The sequence below is a fragment of the Oncorhynchus keta genome, chromosome 34 (assembly GCF_023373465.1).
Source record: "Oncorhynchus keta strain PuntledgeMale-10-30-2019 chromosome 34, Oket_V2, whole genome shotgun sequence".
Lineage (NCBI taxonomy): Eukaryota > Metazoa > Chordata > Actinopteri > Salmoniformes > Salmonidae > Oncorhynchus > Oncorhynchus keta.
Genome location: NC_068454.1, coordinates 59638586 through 59656246, shown reverse-complemented (window position 1 = coordinate 59656246; position 17661 = coordinate 59638586). Strand labels below are relative to the sequence as shown.

At 46.3% G+C, this 17661-nt stretch overlaps 1 protein-coding gene across 1 annotated transcript in view; it reads right to left on the bottom strand.

Moving 5' to 3' along the window:
• The window catches only part of LOC118367386 (pleckstrin homology-like domain family B member 3), a 44567-nt gene that overhangs the window by 23577 nt on the left and 3329 nt on the right, over nucleotides 1-17661 (bottom strand). The window contains exons 2-6 of the mRNA XM_052494172.1: nucleotides 6561-6709; nucleotides 6196-6306; nucleotides 5762-5899; nucleotides 5204-5332; nucleotides 3561-3743 (exon numbers count right to left, since the gene is read on the bottom strand). Of these exons, the coding sequence (XP_052350132.1) occupies nucleotides 3561-3743; nucleotides 5204-5332; nucleotides 5762-5899; nucleotides 6196-6306; nucleotides 6561-6707 (708 nt within the window). The 5' untranslated portion in view covers nucleotides 6708-6709. The remainder of the gene's footprint in view (nucleotides 1-3560; nucleotides 3744-5203; nucleotides 5333-5761; nucleotides 5900-6195; nucleotides 6307-6560; nucleotides 6710-17661) is intronic.

Below are 17661 nucleotides of genomic sequence, written 5' to 3'. Positions count from 1 at the left end.
GTTGGAGGTTGGGGCTGGGGGGTACATGTGAGGAGCAGTTTCCAAACAGAGAATGACTACTGTTGGGGGGGGGTTACATGTGAGGAGCAGTTTCCAAACAGAGAGTGACTACTGTTGGGGGGGGCAGGGGGCATTACATGTGAGGAGCAGTTTCCAAACAGAGAATGACTACTGCTGGGGGGTTACATGGGGAGAGTGACTACTGTTACTGTTGGGGGGTTACATGTGAGGAGCAGTTTCCAAACAGAGAGTGACTACTGTTGGGGGACTACTGTTGGGGTTACATGTGAGGAGCAGTTTCCAAACAGAGAATGACTACTGTTGGGGGGTTACATGTGAGGAGCAGTTTCCAAACAGAGTGTGACTACCGTTGGGGGAGGGGCAGGGGCATTTAGAGAGAGTCTGTGGTGGGGGATAAGCAGTTTCTAACCAAACTAGTAGAACCAGCTTGAGCAGATTCCAAACAGAGAGTGACTACTGTTGGGGGGGGTTACATGTGAGGAGCAGTTTCCAAACAGAGAATGACTACTGTTGGGGGGTTACATGTGAGGAGCAGTTTCCAAACAGAGAATGACTACTGCTGGGGGGCGGGGGGTTACATGTGAGGAGCAGTTTCCAAACAGAGAGTGACTACTGTTGGGGGGGGTTACATGTGAGGAGCAGTTTCCAAACAGAGAATGACTACTGTTGGGGGGTTACATGTGAGGAGCAGTTTCCAAACAGAGAATGACTACTGTTGGGGGGTTACATGTGAGGAGCAGTTTCCAAACAGAGAATGACTACTGTTGGGGGGTTACATGTGAGGAGCAGTTTCAAACAGAGAATGACTACTGCTGGGGGGGGGGGGGTTACATGTGAGGAGCAGTTTCCAAACAGAGAGTGACTACTGTTGGGGGGGTGGGAGCAGTTTCCACATGACTACTGAGGAGCAGTTTCCAAACAGAGAGTGACTACTGTTGGGGGGGTTACATGTGAGCAGTTTCCAAACAGAGAGTGACTACTGTTGGGGGGGGTTACATGTGAGGAGCAGTTTCCAAACAGAGAATGACTACTGGGGGTTACATGGGGGGTTACATGTGGGGGGCGGGGGTTAGTGAGGAGCAGTTTCCAAACAGAGAGTGACTACTGTTGGGGGGTTACATGTGAGGAGCAGTTTCCAAACAGAGAGTGACTACTGTTGGGGGGTTACATGTGAGGAGCAGTTTCCAAACAGAGAATGACTACTGTTGGGGGGGGTTACATGTGAGGAGCAGTTTCCAAACAGAGAATGACTACTGCTGGGGGCGGGGTTACATGTGAGGAGCAGTTTCCAAACAGAGAGTGACTACTGTTGGGGGGATTACATGTGAGGAGCAGTTTCCAAACAGAGAATGACTACTGTTGGGGGGGGTTACATGTGAGGAGCAGTTTCCAAACAGAGAGAATGACTGTTGGGGGGTTACATGTGAGGAGCAGTTTCCAAACAGAGAATGACTACTGTTGGGGGCGGGGGTTACATGTGAGGAGCAGTTTCCAAACAGAGAGTGACTACTGTTGGGGGGTTACATGTGAGGAGCAGTTTCCAAACAGAGAATGACTACTGTTGGGGGGGGGTTACATGTGAGGAGCAGTTTCCAAACAGAGAGTGAACTACTGTTGGGGGCGGGGGGTTACATGTGAGGAGCAGTTTCCAAACAGAGAGTGACTACTGTTGGGGGCGGGGGGTTACATGTGAGAAGCAGATTCCAAACAGAGAGTGACTACTGTTGGGGGGCGGAGGGTTACATGTGAGGAGCAGATTCCAAACAGAGAGTGACTACTGTTGGGGGGGGGTTACATGTGAGGAGCAGTTTCCAAACAGAGAATGACTACTGCTGGGGGGGGGGGGGTTACATGGGAGGAGCAGTTTCCAAACAGAGAATGACTACTGTTGGGGGCGGGGTTACATGTGAGGAGCAGTTTCCAAACAGAGAGTGACTACTGTTGGGGGCATGGGGTTTCCAAACAGAGAATACATGTGAGGAGCAGTTTCCAAACAGAGAATGACTACTGTTGGGGGGGGGGTTACATGTGAGGAGCAGTTTCCAAACAGAGAATGACTACTGTTGGGGGTTACATGTGAGGGGTTACATGTGAGGAGCAGTTTCCAAACAGAGAGTAACTACTGTTGGGGGCGGGGGGGTTACATGTGAGGAGCAGTTTCCAAACAGAGAGTGACTACTGTTGGGGGCGGGGGTTACATGTGAGGAGCAGTTTCCAAACAGAGAGTGACTACTGTTGGGGGCGGGGTTACATGTGAGGAGCAGTTTCCAAACAGAGAATGACTACTGTTGGGGGGGGGTTACATGTGAGGAGCAGTATCCAAACAGAGAATGACTACTGTTGGGGGCAGGGGTTACATGTGAGGAGCAGTTTCCAAACAGAGAGTGACTACTGTTGGGGTCGGGGGTTACATGTGAGGAGCAGTTTCCAAACAGAGAGTGACTACTGTTGGGGGGGGGGGGGTTACATGTGAGGAGCAGTTTCCAAACAGAGAGTGACTACTGTTGGGGGCGGGGGGTTACATGTGAGGAGCAGATTCCAAACAGAGAGTGACTACTGTTGGGGGGGGGGTTACATGTGAGGAGCAGATTCCAAACAGAGAATGACTACTGTTGGGGGGGGGGGGTTACATGTGAGGAGCAGTTTCCAAACAGAGAATGACTACTGTTGGGGAGCGGGGGTTACATGTGAGGAGCAGTTTCCAAACAGAGAGTGACTACTGTTGGGGGTTACATGTGAGGAGCAGTTTCCAAACAGAGAATGACTACTGTTGGGGGGGGGGGGGTTACATGTGAGGAGCAGTTTCCAAACAGAGAGTGACTACTGTTGGGGGGGGGGGTTACATGTGAGGAGCAGATTCCAAACAGAGAGTGACTACTGTTGGGGGCGGGGGTTACATGTGAGGAGCAGTTTCCAAACAGAGAATGACTACTGTTGGGGGTTACATGTGAGGAACAGATTCCAAACAGAGAATGACTACTGCTGGGGGCGGGGGTTACATGTGAGGAGCAGTTTCCAAACAGAGAGTGACCACTGTTGGGGGCGGGGGTTACATGTGAGGAGCAGATTCCAAACAGAGAGTGACTACTGTTGGGGGCGGGGGGTTACATGTGAGGAGCAGATTCCAAACAGAGAGTGACTACTGCTGGGGGGTTACATGTGAGGAGCAGTTTCCAAACAGAGGGTGACTACTGTTGGGGGTTACATGTGAAGCGCAGTTTCCAAACAGACAGTGACTACTGCTGGGGGGTTACATGTGAAGAGCAGTTTCCAAACAGAGAGTGACTGCTGTTGGGGAGCGGGGGTTACATGTGAGGAGCAGTTTCCAAACAGAGAGTGACTACTGTTGGGGAGCGGGGGGTTACATGTGAGGAGCAGTTTCCAAACAGAGTGTGACTACCGTTGGGGGGGAGGGGCAGGGGGCATTTAGAGAGAGTCTGTGGTGGGGGATAAGCTTCTAACCAAACTAGTAGATCCAGCTTGGAGCTGTGAGATTCTCTGAAATGTTGTTGTCTTTTTTTTTGTCGACCCTGGCTTACCTGCACTGAGTTGACAGCATTCTTTTGGCATGAGATCTCCTTCTCTTTTTCTTCCTCGTTCCCTCTCTCCTTCCCTTCCATCTTTCCTTCGCTCTCCTCCTCCTCTATTCCGGCCTCGCTCTCCAGGACACGGAATTCCCAGTCCTCAAATACTCGGCCGGCTGCATCCACCATCTCTTTCTCCTGGAAGAGAGAGAGAGAGGGATGGAGGGGAAGAGAGAGAGAGGGACAGAGGGGAAGAGAGAGAGAGGGACGGAGGGGAAGAGACAAAGAGAGGGACGGAGGGGAAGAGAGAGAGAGGGACGGAGGGGAAGAGAGAAAGAGAGGGATGGAGGGGAAGAGAGAGAGGGACGGAGGGGAAGAGAGAGAGAGGGACAGAGGGGAAGAGAGAGAGGGACAGAGGGGAAGAGAGAGAGAGGGACGGAGGGGAAGAGAGAGAGAGAGGAATGGAGGGGAAGAGAGAGAGAGAGGGATGGAAGGGAAGAGAGAGAGAGAGAGAGAGAGAGAGAGAGAGAGAGAGAGAGAGAGAGAGGGGGACGGAGGGGAAGAGAGAGGGACGGAGGGGAAGAGAGAGAGAGGGATGGAGGGGAAGAGAGAGAGAGAGGAATGGAAGGGAAGAGAGAAAGAGAGCGGGATGGAGGGAGAGAGAGAGATGGAGGGAAATAGAGATGGAACAGAGAGAGATGGAGGGAAAAAGAGAGTGTGATGGAGGGATGCAGAGAAAGTGATGAAAGAAAGATGCAGAAGGAGAGGAACAGACAGAAAATGGAAGAAAGCTGTTGATTAGTACAGAAAGAGCCTGTGGCTTAGAACACTAAACCAAAAAACAACTGGTTGGACCACTCCATTCAAGACCATTAAACCAAGTCGTAGCTCTCAAGCTTGTGTCCCAAAGGCCATCCTATTCTATATATAGTACACTACTTTTGACCAGGCCCCATTGGGCTCTTGTTAAAAGTAGTGCACTATATAGGGAACAGGGTGCCATGTGGGACACATCCACTGTCATCAGAATGACACGCCATGTCAGTGTCACTGCCAAAACGCACAACAAACCCTTTGTCTGCCTGCCTGCATGTCTGTCTCAGATACCTCTATGACACTTTGACCTATCAGGTAGAAGAGGTACTACAAAGATAACTAGTACCGCCGACAAGAAAGAACATCCAATCCTTTATAACAATGACCAGAGAGGCTAGAATTAGAACACATGATGTGAAATGAGTTCTAACCAGAGGCAGTGTGAAACCATGCTGTCACTAGCACCTGAATTCAACTGTATATGAGGCTAGACCAAAAGCTAGCTCTCCACTGCACAAAGTTGACTTCACTTCAGGTTTCAGGGCAGGTGATGTCACTCTGCTAGGCTACCTGTGAACTACACTAACTACATCTAGACAGACAAACAGGTAGAAGACGCAGTGCATTCTCTTTTACACGCGGTGTAGTGGCAAGGCATGAAATCAGTTAGCTGTGTACTATTGATAAGGTACCGAACTGAAGAAAACGGCCTGAAACAGGTAGGGGACAACCTGGACTTAAAGAAGCTATTTTTCTTTTTGTTTTGCAAAATGTTTTAAAACATTGCGTGCCTTAATGAATACTACCCCATTCATTGGACTGTTCCTGGATCAGTAAATCACCTGTTGTAGTTGGATCAGTAGCTGCTCTCTCTGGCCCTCTGGCTGACTGGGAAGCAGTGCCTCCTTCTCCTCCAACCTACTCCTCAGCTCCTCAACCCGGGCCCTCTCCACCTCCAGACTAGCTCGCTCCTACACAGAGAGAGAGAGAAAAAAAGAAAGAAAGAAAGACAGAAAGAAAGAGAGAGAGAGAGAGAGAGAGAGAGAGAGAGAGAGACAGAGAGAGAGAGAGAATATGAGGATGAGAGATGAGAGAGGAAACAGTCATCCCTTTATATAAAGATCCATCTGTTTGTCAGCTCATTCCACTATCACATAGCTTAGGCCTATAGTGTCACATGAAGTGACTCAGTGTCTACCTCACTGCTATAGCTACTCATGTACAGGCCATATCACTCTCCGGTCCCAAACCATGAGATTCAAACATACCGCCTGAAGACAGGATGCTTTGGATGGTATTGAATGGAGCTCTGTCTGTGCACCGCTAACCGTCCATCCGTCAGTCCGTCTGCGTCTGTCTGTCTTTCTCCTTATGCTCCTTGTGTGTACAGCACTACTGACCTTCTGTCTGTCCGTCTGTCTGTCCGTCTCCTCCTGCCCGCCTTCCTCCTGCAGTGTCTGTAGATACAGAGTGTGTCTGCGCAGCTCGTTCCTCTCCTCCTGCAGCTCACCCTCCAACAGGGCTATCTCCAGCTGCAGCTGAAGTGGCAGACATGAGAGAGAGAGAGAGAGAGAGAGAGAGAGAGAGACAGAGACAGAGACAGAGACAGAGAGAGAGAGAGAGATGTTTAGTCCCACAATGAAGAATGCAGAATGTGCCTTTGAAGGAGACATTACAAAAAAGGAGTTGGTTTGTTGTGAACAGTTCCAGAATCAGACTTCATCAGATACATTTACTGAACAGCCACCACTCTCCATAGAAATGGTTTGATATGAGACACAATCAGGCCCTTGAGGGTTTAACTTGTTCATTCATTAATCTATCAGTGTCTCACCTCTATCTTTAGCTCCTCCCTCTGCTGGTCAATCTCTGTGATTCGCTGTTGCAGCATGGAGGGCAACGGTAGGATCCTCTGTGACCGCGCCTCTAAACGTTTGGCTGGAGACTGAGGTAGAGAAGAGACACACAGACGATTGAAAATAGACTATTCAACCTGGATCAAAAAGTTATTCCGATGGCTCAGTTGGTTAGAGTGCGATGACTGTGGCACCAAAGTTACTGGTTCAATTCCAGCGTTGGACACATACACTGATGTGTACGTTGAGTCGCTTTGGCTTGCAGCGTCTGACTCTGACCACATTACCAGTGTAAACAACCAACCGCCCGATGCTAGTTAACGTGAGACACACTCCTCCTTACCCTCTCGCTCTCTGTGCTGCTGCTCTCTGTGTCTGACTCCACCCCTGAAGAGGCGGGGCTTTGCCCTCCAGCCAATCGTGCGACCCACGGCGGCCGCAAGCCCTGCTCCCATCGGCTCCTCGGGGTGTCCGTATTGTGGAGGGGCATTTCTGTAGGATAGAAAGAGATGGAAGGTGGGATGATGAGTGGTACCGTATAGGATCCGGGATCCTTAACCTTGAACAGCACCCTTACCGTGCCAATTTTAAATGTGAACTTCAATGGGGTATCGTCAGAGTTAGAACGTCCCAAGGACCCTGAGTGTAGTGGCAATTCAATACACTGCATTGTCAAGAGCTAAATTAACCAGGTGACAGTTCACAGAAGTGATACTACACTATGAGCAGTACACCAGTGTGTCAGCAGCACTAAGCACTTTAAAGTACTTCCAGAAAAGTTGTTACTGGAGAAAACACCCTGGAAGAAGTGATAGTGAAAGAGAGGAGAGAACGCAGGATGTGAGAAGGTGGTTTGGCATTGAGGGTACTGTACAGTAAACAATGGCGATTCACCTCCCAGCTTTGGAAGTGCATTGTGGAGAAGCATGGCACACAAATTTGAGTCAGTGCAATGATGTGGTCTTACAATAACCATACACAGATACAGTGCCTTGCGAAAGTATTCGGCCCCCTTGAACTTTGCGACCTTTTGCCACATTTCAGGCTTCAAACATGAAGAATCAACAACAAGTGGGACACAATCATGAAGTGGAACGACATTTATTGGATATTTCAAACTTTTTTAACAAATCAAAAACTGAAAAATTGGGCGTGCAAAATTATTCAGCCCCTTTACTTTCAGTGCAGCAAACTCTCTCCAGAAGTTCAGTGAGGATCTCTGAATGATTCAATGTTGACCTAAATGACTAATGATAAATACAATCCACCTGTGTGTAATCAAGTCTCTGTATAAATGCACCTGCACTGTGATAGTCTCAGAGGTCTGTTAAAAGCGCAGAGAGCATCATAAAGAACAAGGAACACACCAGGCAGGTCCGAGATACTGTTGTGAAGAAGTTTAAAGCCGGATTTGGATACAAAAAGATTTCCCAAGCTTTAAACATCCCAAGGAGCACTGTGCAAGCGATAATATTGAAATGGAAGGAGTATCAGACCACTGCAAATCTACCAAGACCTGGCCGTCCCTCTAAACTTTCCTCGGATGGGGCCACAGTGTCTCCTGACCCCTCCTGTCTCAGCCTCCAGTATTTATGCTGCAGTAGTTTATGTGTCGGGGGGCTAGGGTCAGTTTGTTATATCTGGAGTACTTCTCCTGTCCTATTCGGTGTCCTGTGTGAATCTAAGTGTGCGTTCTCTAATTCTCTCCTTCTCTCTTTCTTTCTCTCTCTCGGAGGACCTGAGCCCTAGGACCATGTCCCAGGACTACCTGACATGAGGACTCCTTGCTGTCCCCAGTCCACCTGGCCATGCTCCTGCTCCAGTTTCAACTGACCTGAGCCCTAGGACCGTGCCCCAGGACTACCTGACATGAAGGCTCCTTGCTGTCCCCAGTCCACCTGACTGTGCTGCTGCTCCAGTTTCAACTGTTCTGCCTTATTATTATTCGACCATGCTGGTCATTTATGAACATTTGAACATCTTGGTCATGTTCTGTTATAATCTCTACCCGGCACAGCCAGAAGAGGACTGGCCACCCCACATAGCCCGGTTCCTCTCTAGGTTTCTTCCTAGGTTTTGGCCTTTCTAGGGAGTTTTTCCTAGCCACCGTGCTTTTACACCTGCATTGTTTGCTGTTTGGGGTTTTAGGCTGGGTTTCTGTACAGCACTTTGAGATATCAGCTGATGTACGAAGGGCTATATAAATAAATTTGATTTGATTTTGATTCAGCTCATACAAGGAGAAGACTGATCAGAGATGCAGCCAAGAGGCCCATGATCACTCTGGATGAACTGCAGAGATCTACAGCTGAGGTGGGAGACTCTGTCCATAGGACAACAATCAGTCGTATATTGCACAAATCTGGCCTTTATGGAAGAGTTGCAACCACTTCATGATTGTGTCCCACTTGTTGTTGATTCTTCACAAAAAAAATTGTTTTATATCTTTATGTTTGAAGCCTGAAATGTGGCAAAAGGTCGCAAAGTTCAAGGGGGCCGAATACTTTAGCAAGGCACTGTATACAGTGGGGGGAAAAAAGTATTTAGTCAGCCACCAATTGTGCAAGCTCTCCCACTTAAAAAGATGAGAGGCCTGTAATTTTCCTCACAGGTACACTTTAACTATGACAGACAAAATTAGAAAAAAATCCAGAAAATCACATTGTATGATTTGTTTTTAAATGAATTTATTTGCAAATTATGGTGGAAAATAAGTATTTGGTCAATAACAAACGTTTATCTCAATAGTTTGTATTATACCCTTTGTTGGCAATGACAGAGGTCAAACGTTTTCTGTGAGTCTTCGCAAGGTTTTCACACACTGTTGCTGGTATTTTGGCCCATTCCTCCATGCCGATCTCCTCTCGAGCAGTGATGTTTTGAGGCTGTTGCTGGGCAACACGGACTTTCAACTCCCTCCAAAGATTTTCTATGAGGTTGAGATCTGGAGACTGGCTAGGACACTCCAGGACCTTTAAATGCTTCTTGCGAAGCCACTCCTTCGCTGCACGGGCAGTGTGTTTGGGATCATTGTCATGCTGAAAGACCCAGCCACGTTTCATCTTCAATGCCCTTGCTGATTTCACTCAAAATCTCACGATGCATGGCCCCATTCCAAGTGCTTGGTTTCCAAGCCGGTCACGGGTGCACCTCAGCCACGCTCAAGGTACTAAACGATATCATAACCACCATCGATAAAAGACAGTACTGTGCAGCCATCTTCATCGACCTTGCCAAGGCTTGACTCTGTCAATCACCATATTCCTGATCCCTGATCCACCTCTACGCAGACGACACCATTATCTATACTTCCGGCCCGTCCTTGGACACTGTGCTATCTAACCTCCAAACGAGCTTCAATGCCATACAACACTCCTTCCGTGGCCTCCAACTGCTCTTAAACGCTAGTAAAACCAAATGCATGCTTTTCAACCGTTCGCTGCCTGCACCCGCACGCCCGACTAGTATCACCACCCTGGATGGTTCTGACCTGTGGACATCTATAAGTAGCTAGGTGTCTGGCTAGACTGTAAACTCTCCTTCCAGACTCATATCAAACATCTCCAATCTAAAATCAAATCTAGAATCGGCTTTCTATTCCGCAACAAAGCCTCCTTCACTCACACCGCTAAACTTACCCTAGTATAACTGACTATCCTACCGATTCTCGACTTCGGCGACGTCATCTACAAAATAGCTTCCAATACTCTACTCAGCAAACTGGATGCAGTTTATCACAGTGCCATCCGTTTTGTTACTAAAGCACCTTATACCACCCACCACTGCGACCTGTATGCTCTAGTCGGCTGGCCCTCGCTACATATTCGTCGCCAGACCCACTGGCTCCAGGTCATCTACAAGTCCATGCTAGGTAAAGCTCCGCCTTATCTCAGTTCAATGGTCACGATGGCTACACCCACCCGTAACACGCGCTCCAGCAGGTGTATCTCACTGATCATCCCTAAAGCCAACACCTCATTTGGACGCCTTTCGTTCCAGTTCTCTGCTGCCTGTGACTGGAACGAATTGCAAAAATCGCTGAAGTTGGAGACTTATCTCCCTCACCAACTCCAAACATCTGCTATCTGAGCAGCTAACCGATCGCTGCAGTTGTACATAGTCTATCGGTAAATAGACCACCCAATTTTACCTACCTCATCACCATACTGTTTATATTTATTTACTTTTCTGCTCTTTTGCACACCAATATCTCTACCTGTACATGACCATCTGATCATTTATCACTCCAGTGTTAATCTGCAAAATTGTAATTATTCGCCTACCTCCTCATGCCTTTTGCACACAATGTATATAGACTCTTTTTTTTCTACTGTGTTATTGACTTGTTAATAGTTTACTCAATGTGTAACTCTGTGTTGTCTGTTCACACTGCTATGCTTCATCTTGGCCAGGTCGCAGTTGCAAATGAGAACTTGTTCTCAACTAGCCTACCTGGTTAAATAAAGGTGAACAAATTCATTCTTTCCTTTGCACGGATCAGTCGTCCTGGTCCCTTTGCAGAAAAACAGCCCCAGAGCATGATGTTTCCACCCCCATGCTTCACAGTAGGTATGATGTTCTTTGGATGCAACTCAGCATTCTTTGTCCTCCAAACACGACGAGTTGAGCTTTTACCAAAAAGTTATATTTTGGTTTCATCTGACCATATGACATTCTCCCAATCTTCTTCTGGATCATCCAAATGCTCTCTAGCAAACTTCAGACGGGCCTGGACATGTACTGGCTTAAGCAGGGGGACACGTCTGGCACTGCAGGATTTGAGTCCCTGGCGGCGTAGTGTGTTACTGATGGTAGGCTTTGTTACTTTGGTCCCAGCTCTCTGCAGGTCATTCACTAGGTCTCCCCGTGTGGTTCTGGGATTTTTGCTCACCGTTCTTGTGATCATTTTGACCCCACGGGTGAGATCTTGCGTGGAGCCCCAGATCGAAGGAGATTATCAGTCGTCTTGTATGTCTTCCATTTCCTAATAATTGCTCCCACAGTTGATTTTTTTCAAACCAAGCTGCTTACCTATTGCAGATTCAGTCTTCCCAGCCTGGTGCAGGTCTACAATTTTGTTTCTGGTGTCCTTTGACAGCTCTTTGGTCTTGGCCATAGTGGAGTTTGGAGTGTGACTGAGGTTGTGGACAGGTGCCTTTTATACTGATAAGTTCAAACAGGTGCCATTAATACAGGTAACGAGTGGAGGACAGAGGAGCCTCTTAAAGAAGTTACAGGTCTGTGAGAGCCAGAAGTCTTGCTTGTTTGAAGGTGACCAAATACTTATTTTCCACCATAATTTGCAAATAAATTCATTAAATCCTACAATGTGATTTTCTGGATTTTTTTTCTCATTTTGTCTGTCATAGTTGAAGTGTACCTATGATGAAAATTACAGGCCTCTCTCATCTTTTTAAGTGGGGGAACTTGCACAATTGGTGGCTGACTAAATATTTTTTTGCCCCACTGTACATAGAAACAAGGGGATTCACCTTTGAAGTACTATGCACTGTACATAGTACTATACACTGCTCACACACACACAACACAAAGCCACATTATGAACGATATGCATCACTGCTGAGGTCTTGGAATGCGGAATTCTCAGCAATAACTAGGTTATTTAATGTCTATATGTCACTTGCTCATACGAGTGTAAGCAGTAGTAAAATAGCAGCAAATATGAAGTAACGACCGAGCAAACCGAGTGCACACACTCACAGGCAGCAACCGAGTATACACAATCACACGTGGGAAAATCTGGATTCCCATTGTCCAAACCTTTCCCACCCTATCCTTTTTCCCTCTCTACTCCATCTCCCTGAACTCTTCTCTTCTCTCTCGCTTCTCTCTCTCGCTCTCTGTACAGGCCTTATTAGGCGATGGGGCCTGGAGGAGTGGAGGCATGGAGATAAATATACAACTCTGATATGAGTGAGGGCTTCCAAACACAGACTGGCACACTGACACAGAGACAGACAGAGGAGGGAGCGAGAGAGGGACAGAGAGTAGAGAGATAGTTGGTTCTAAAATGTCAGAGGCCAGTGTCATATTTCCAGTGAGGAGATGGGAAACAGTCCGAGTGTGTGGTATATAACTTCACAGAGCTGTACACAGGACACACAATACTACGTTGTTTATAGAAGAATAGTGCATGGTTGCATGCAGGAATGATCTATATACTGTGTTTTTAAGTGTGTGTGTGTGGATGTACGCATGTTGAAGAGGATGGCTACCATTCATCATTACCCATAATTACACATACATTTTTGACAAAGTAATACCGTATGCCAAATTCCATATGGTGAAGTTATTATTACTTCCATTCCAGATATGACATGTAATGGACACCACATGGAGGTCGTGCTTTGGGGGAAGAGGGCAAAATTTGTTTAAACCAAGACTGACTCACATCCATATGACCCAAACGTATGTTTGCATTATCCGGTTGAGATACACTATCAACAGTAAGAGAGACTGTAGTGTTGGAGAGAGAGTCACGCAGGAGTAAAGTCCATTATTTCATGTCAACACAGATGTTATTCAAAAGCAACAAACAAAGGCTAAACAAACACACCAGGGTTGAGGCTGTAATGGCACCATATTGCCTACTTTTGACCAGGGCCCATGGACAACAATACAGACAAAAGATAGGGAGGGGAACACAAAGAGACTAACTTAAAAGGATGGAAAAGAAAGTGAGTAGAAAGACATAATTCAGGGGAAAGGTATGATAGAGAGGAAGAGGAAGCTGAACATTTGTGTGTTAATGTGCTGAAAATAGGTCTTGATTGCAGAGGAGTGGCAGGAGCGATAAGAGAGTGGAAGAATCAGAGGCGGTCCCAAGGAGGGAGGGAGGGAGTGAGTGCGTATTAAAGCTGGGCGATCCAGTTGCTCTAAATTTCCTGAATTGATGCGATACCGGTAAATAGATTGATACGTTTCTAACATTAATGTGCACCAGTTGTTCTTGTATTACTCTTTAAACTACTACTACTAGTTTAATGGTTGTAGCATTACGTGTCCCATTAACAATCACCCATACTAACAAAACGTATTTCATTTCAAACTTCATATTTCTCTAGTATAGGCTACTTATCGTAATGAACAATATCAGCATGGTCGGTATGGTCGTGTGGATCATTTTCAGTTTATGGCCCCAGCTCTAGTGTGTTATACAACTACGGTCCTATCCGGAGGTGACACAATGCATTACCCTCAAGTCCGAGGTCAGAGGACTCAATCTCTCACACTGCAGTGCTAATCTTTCCCCTCGACTCGGCAATAACCAGCAAACAGTTGAAGCGTCATACAACTAGTACACACACATTACACACCCACGAACATTACACACCCAAGAACACTACACACCCAAGAACAGTGATCGATCATACACGAACAGAAGCAAGGATTCCACAATATTTAGATTCCACAATCTTTACTACCAATCACACAGAACTAGAGAAAGAGATAAAGAGTACACAATCAGAGTTCATTCACACCTGTCCCTCCCCCCTCTCACTGCAGGTAGTAATATGCATCCATATCTTAAGAAGTGGAAGTCTGTTCACTCTTGACCCACCTGTGTTGACAGGATTACAGGACTGGGATTTAATTCAATCAACCTTATTCATCGCTGAGGGGCAATTACTCATAGCAGCCATAGGATACTGATTGATTGGTGTGTGTGTGTGTGTGTGTGTGTGTGTGTGTGTGTGTGTGTGTGTGTGTGTGTGTGTGTGTGTGTGTGTGTGTGTGTGTGTGTGTGTGTGTGTGTGTGTGTGTGTGTGTGTGTGTGTGTGTGTGTGTGTGTGTGTGTGTGTGTGAGTGAGTGAATGTCCTCTATCTCCTTTGACCACTTGAGGTCAGGTTTGGATCCAGTTAAACTTCAGCTGACGGAATCATCATCAACCCCCTTACTGGGTGACAACGCTCATGTGTCGGCCTATCAGCCTTATCTATCCGAAGAGGACAGGCTGCAGCCACAGTCATAGATATACAGTTCAACAAACTCCGTTTGATCATTTGATGGCGGCCATTCTGGTACCATAAGATCCAAGACAATTGTCTTGCGTGGAACGTTTTGTGTGAACATGGAGAATCATTTGACAAACTCAGCGACAGCAGAGTACAGCAGTACTGCTACAATAATATCTCGCAACCGGGCCGTGCAGATACCGTTTTTGGGGGGCAAACAAAAAAAGCGGGGACCCCCAAAAAAAATTTTTTTTTACCACAACCACATACTCACTGAGCAATTATGACTTTGATTATAAATTAATTAAATTAAAATTAAAGTAGAATAAAAATGACTGATTATTTAGTTACATTAAAGCAATAGACGGCAACATCTTACCGGGTAATTAAATGACACATATTTCACAAATTGAACAACGACTTGCAGGCAGTGGATTCAGAACAACGACTTGCAGGCAGTGGATTCAGAACAACGACTTGCAGGCAGTGGATTCAGAACAACGACTTGCAGGCAGTGGATTCAGAACAACGACTTGCAGGCAGTGGATTCAGAACAACGACTTGCAGGCAGTGGATTCAGAACAACGACTTGCAGGCAGTGGATTCAGAACAACGACTTGCAGGCAGTGGATTCAGAACAACGACTTGCAGGCAGTGGATTCAGAACAACGACTTGCAGGCAGTGGATTCAGAACAACGACTTGCAGGCAGTGGATTCAGAACAACGACTTGCAGGCAGTGGATTCAGAACAACGACTTGCAGGCAGTGGATTCAGAACAACGACTTGCAGGCAGTGGATTCAGAACAACGACTTGCAGGCAGTGGATTCAGAACAACGACTTGCAGGCAGTGGATTCAGAACAACGACTTGCAGGCAGTGGATTCAGAACAACGACTTGCAGGCAGTGGATTCAGAACAACGACTTGCAGGCAGTGGATTCAGAACAACGACTTGCAGGCAGTGGATTCAGAACAACGACTTGCAGGCAGTGGATTCAGAACAACGACTTGCAGGCAGTGGATTCAGAACAACGACTTGCAGGCAGTGGATTCAGAACAACGACTTGCAGGCAGTGGATTCAGAACAACGACTTGCAGGCAGTGGATTCAGAACAACGACTTGCAGGCAGTGGATTCAGAACAACGACTTGCAGGCAGTGGATTCAGAACAACGACTTGCAGGCAGTGGATTCAGAACAACGACTTGCAGGCAGTGGATTCAGAACAACGACTTGCAGGCAGTGGATTCAGAACAACGACTTGCAGGCAGTGGATTCAGAACAACGACTTGCAGGCAGTGGATTCAGAACAACGACTTGCAGGCAGTGGATTCAGAACAACGACTTGCAGGCAGTGGATTCAGAACAACGACTTGCAGGCAGTGGATTCAGAACAACGACTTGCAGGCAGTGGATTCAGAACAACGACTTGCAGGCAGTGGATTCAGAACAACGACTTGCAGGCAGTGGATTCAGAACAACGACTTGCAGGCAGTGGATTCAGAACAACGACTTGCAGGCAGTGGATTCAGAACAACGACTTGCAGGCAGTGGATTCAGAACAACGACTTGCAGGCAGTGGATTCAGAACAACAATGACAAAAACTGTTTTTTTTTTACAAAACACTTCTAAGACTGGAGGGGCAAAGGGGCATGTCCCTGTCTCTCACACTGACTGTGACCATAGTTCCCCAATAGAATTGTATGGAGAAATTACAACAACAAAAGGTAGGCATTGTGTAGCCTATTCAACACCATATGTACTGTACATTCACAATCAAAACAAGTGACAAGAGCTAGGCTATTTTGCACATCAAACATAGGAAACAAAACACTTAACTATGGGGAGCCTGAATGCAGAGGGTTTGTTTTCACTATGGGCTCAAAGCAAGGGCACCAGGAAAACATGCTATACACACAACACTAGAACAACTGCCCTGCTTGGGGTTGACCTGGGGCTGCCATTCAATTAAAGGGACAGTCCACACTCTCTCTGTCCCTGGTGGCCAGACCAAGTATAAAAACAAACAAACAAAAATATTTACACCAATAAGTATAAGTATATTCTTTGTACATGTTTGGTCATATGTCTTATTCTTTGTTTTTTTAAAGAAGGGTACGATAGCAAGCACACACTTAGTCCTCCAGAGCATTTCAGGGTGAAAATCAAATGTATGGACTGTGCCTTTAACATTTGTCTGTCTGTATTTGGTAGCATTGCCTTTAAATTGTTTAACTTGGGTCAAACATTTCAGGTAGCCTCCCACAAGCTTCCCACAATAAGTTGGGTGCATTTTGGCCCATTCCTCCTGACAGAGATGGTGTAACTGAGTCAGGTTTGTAAGGCCTCCTTGCTCACACACGCTTTTTCAGTTCTGCCAACAAATTTTATGGGCTTGAGGTTAGGGCATTGTGATGGCCACTCCAATACCTTGACTTTGTTGTCCCTTAAGCCGTTTTGCCACAACTTTGGAAGTATGCTTGGGGTCATTGTCCATTTGGAAGAACCATTTGCGACCAAGATTTAACTTCCTGACTGATGTCTTGAGATTTTGCTTCAATATATCCACATACTTTTCTTTCCTCATGATGCCATTTTGTGAAGTGCACCAGTCCCTCCTGCAGCAAAGCACCCCCACAACATGATGCTGCCACCCCCCGTGCTTCACGGTTGGGATGGTGTTTTTCGGCTTGCAAGCCTCCCCCTTTTTCCTCCAAACATAACAATAATTATGGCCAAACAGTTATATTTTTGATTGATTTGCACTTTTCGCAACAAAGTACGTTCATCTCTAAGAGACAGAACGCGTCTTCTTCCTGAGTGGTATGACAGCTGTGTGGTCCCATGGTGTTTATACTTGCATACTATTGTTTGAACTGATGAACATTGTACCTTCAGGCATTTGGAAATTGCTCCCAAGGATGAACCAGACTTGAGGCCTACAATATCCTTTCGGAGGTCTTGGTTGACTTCTTTTTATTTTCCCATGATGTCAAGCAAAGAGGCACTGAGTTTGAAGGTAGGCCTTGAAATATAGCCACAGGTACACCTCCAATTGACTCAAGTGATAATGTGACATTTCACATCCTCCAAATGATGACATTTGACATAATTTTCTGGAATTTTCCAGGCTGTTTAAAGGCAGTCATGTTAGTGTATGTAAACTTCTGACCCACTATAATTGTGATAGAGTGAATTATAAGTGAAATAATCTGTCTGTAAACAATTGTTGGAAAAATGACTTGTGTCATTAACAAAGTAGATGTCCTAACCAACTTCCCAAAACTATAGTTAGTTAACATTTGTGGAGTGGTTGAAAAAAATAGTTTTAATGACTCCAACTTAAGTGTATGTAAACTTCTGACTTCAACTGTATCTAGACAGCTACGAAAAGTACAGATGAAAGCTCTCTAGGTAGATAGTGTGGTCTAGTTTATCATGAGATACTCTACCTCAGGCGAGTAAA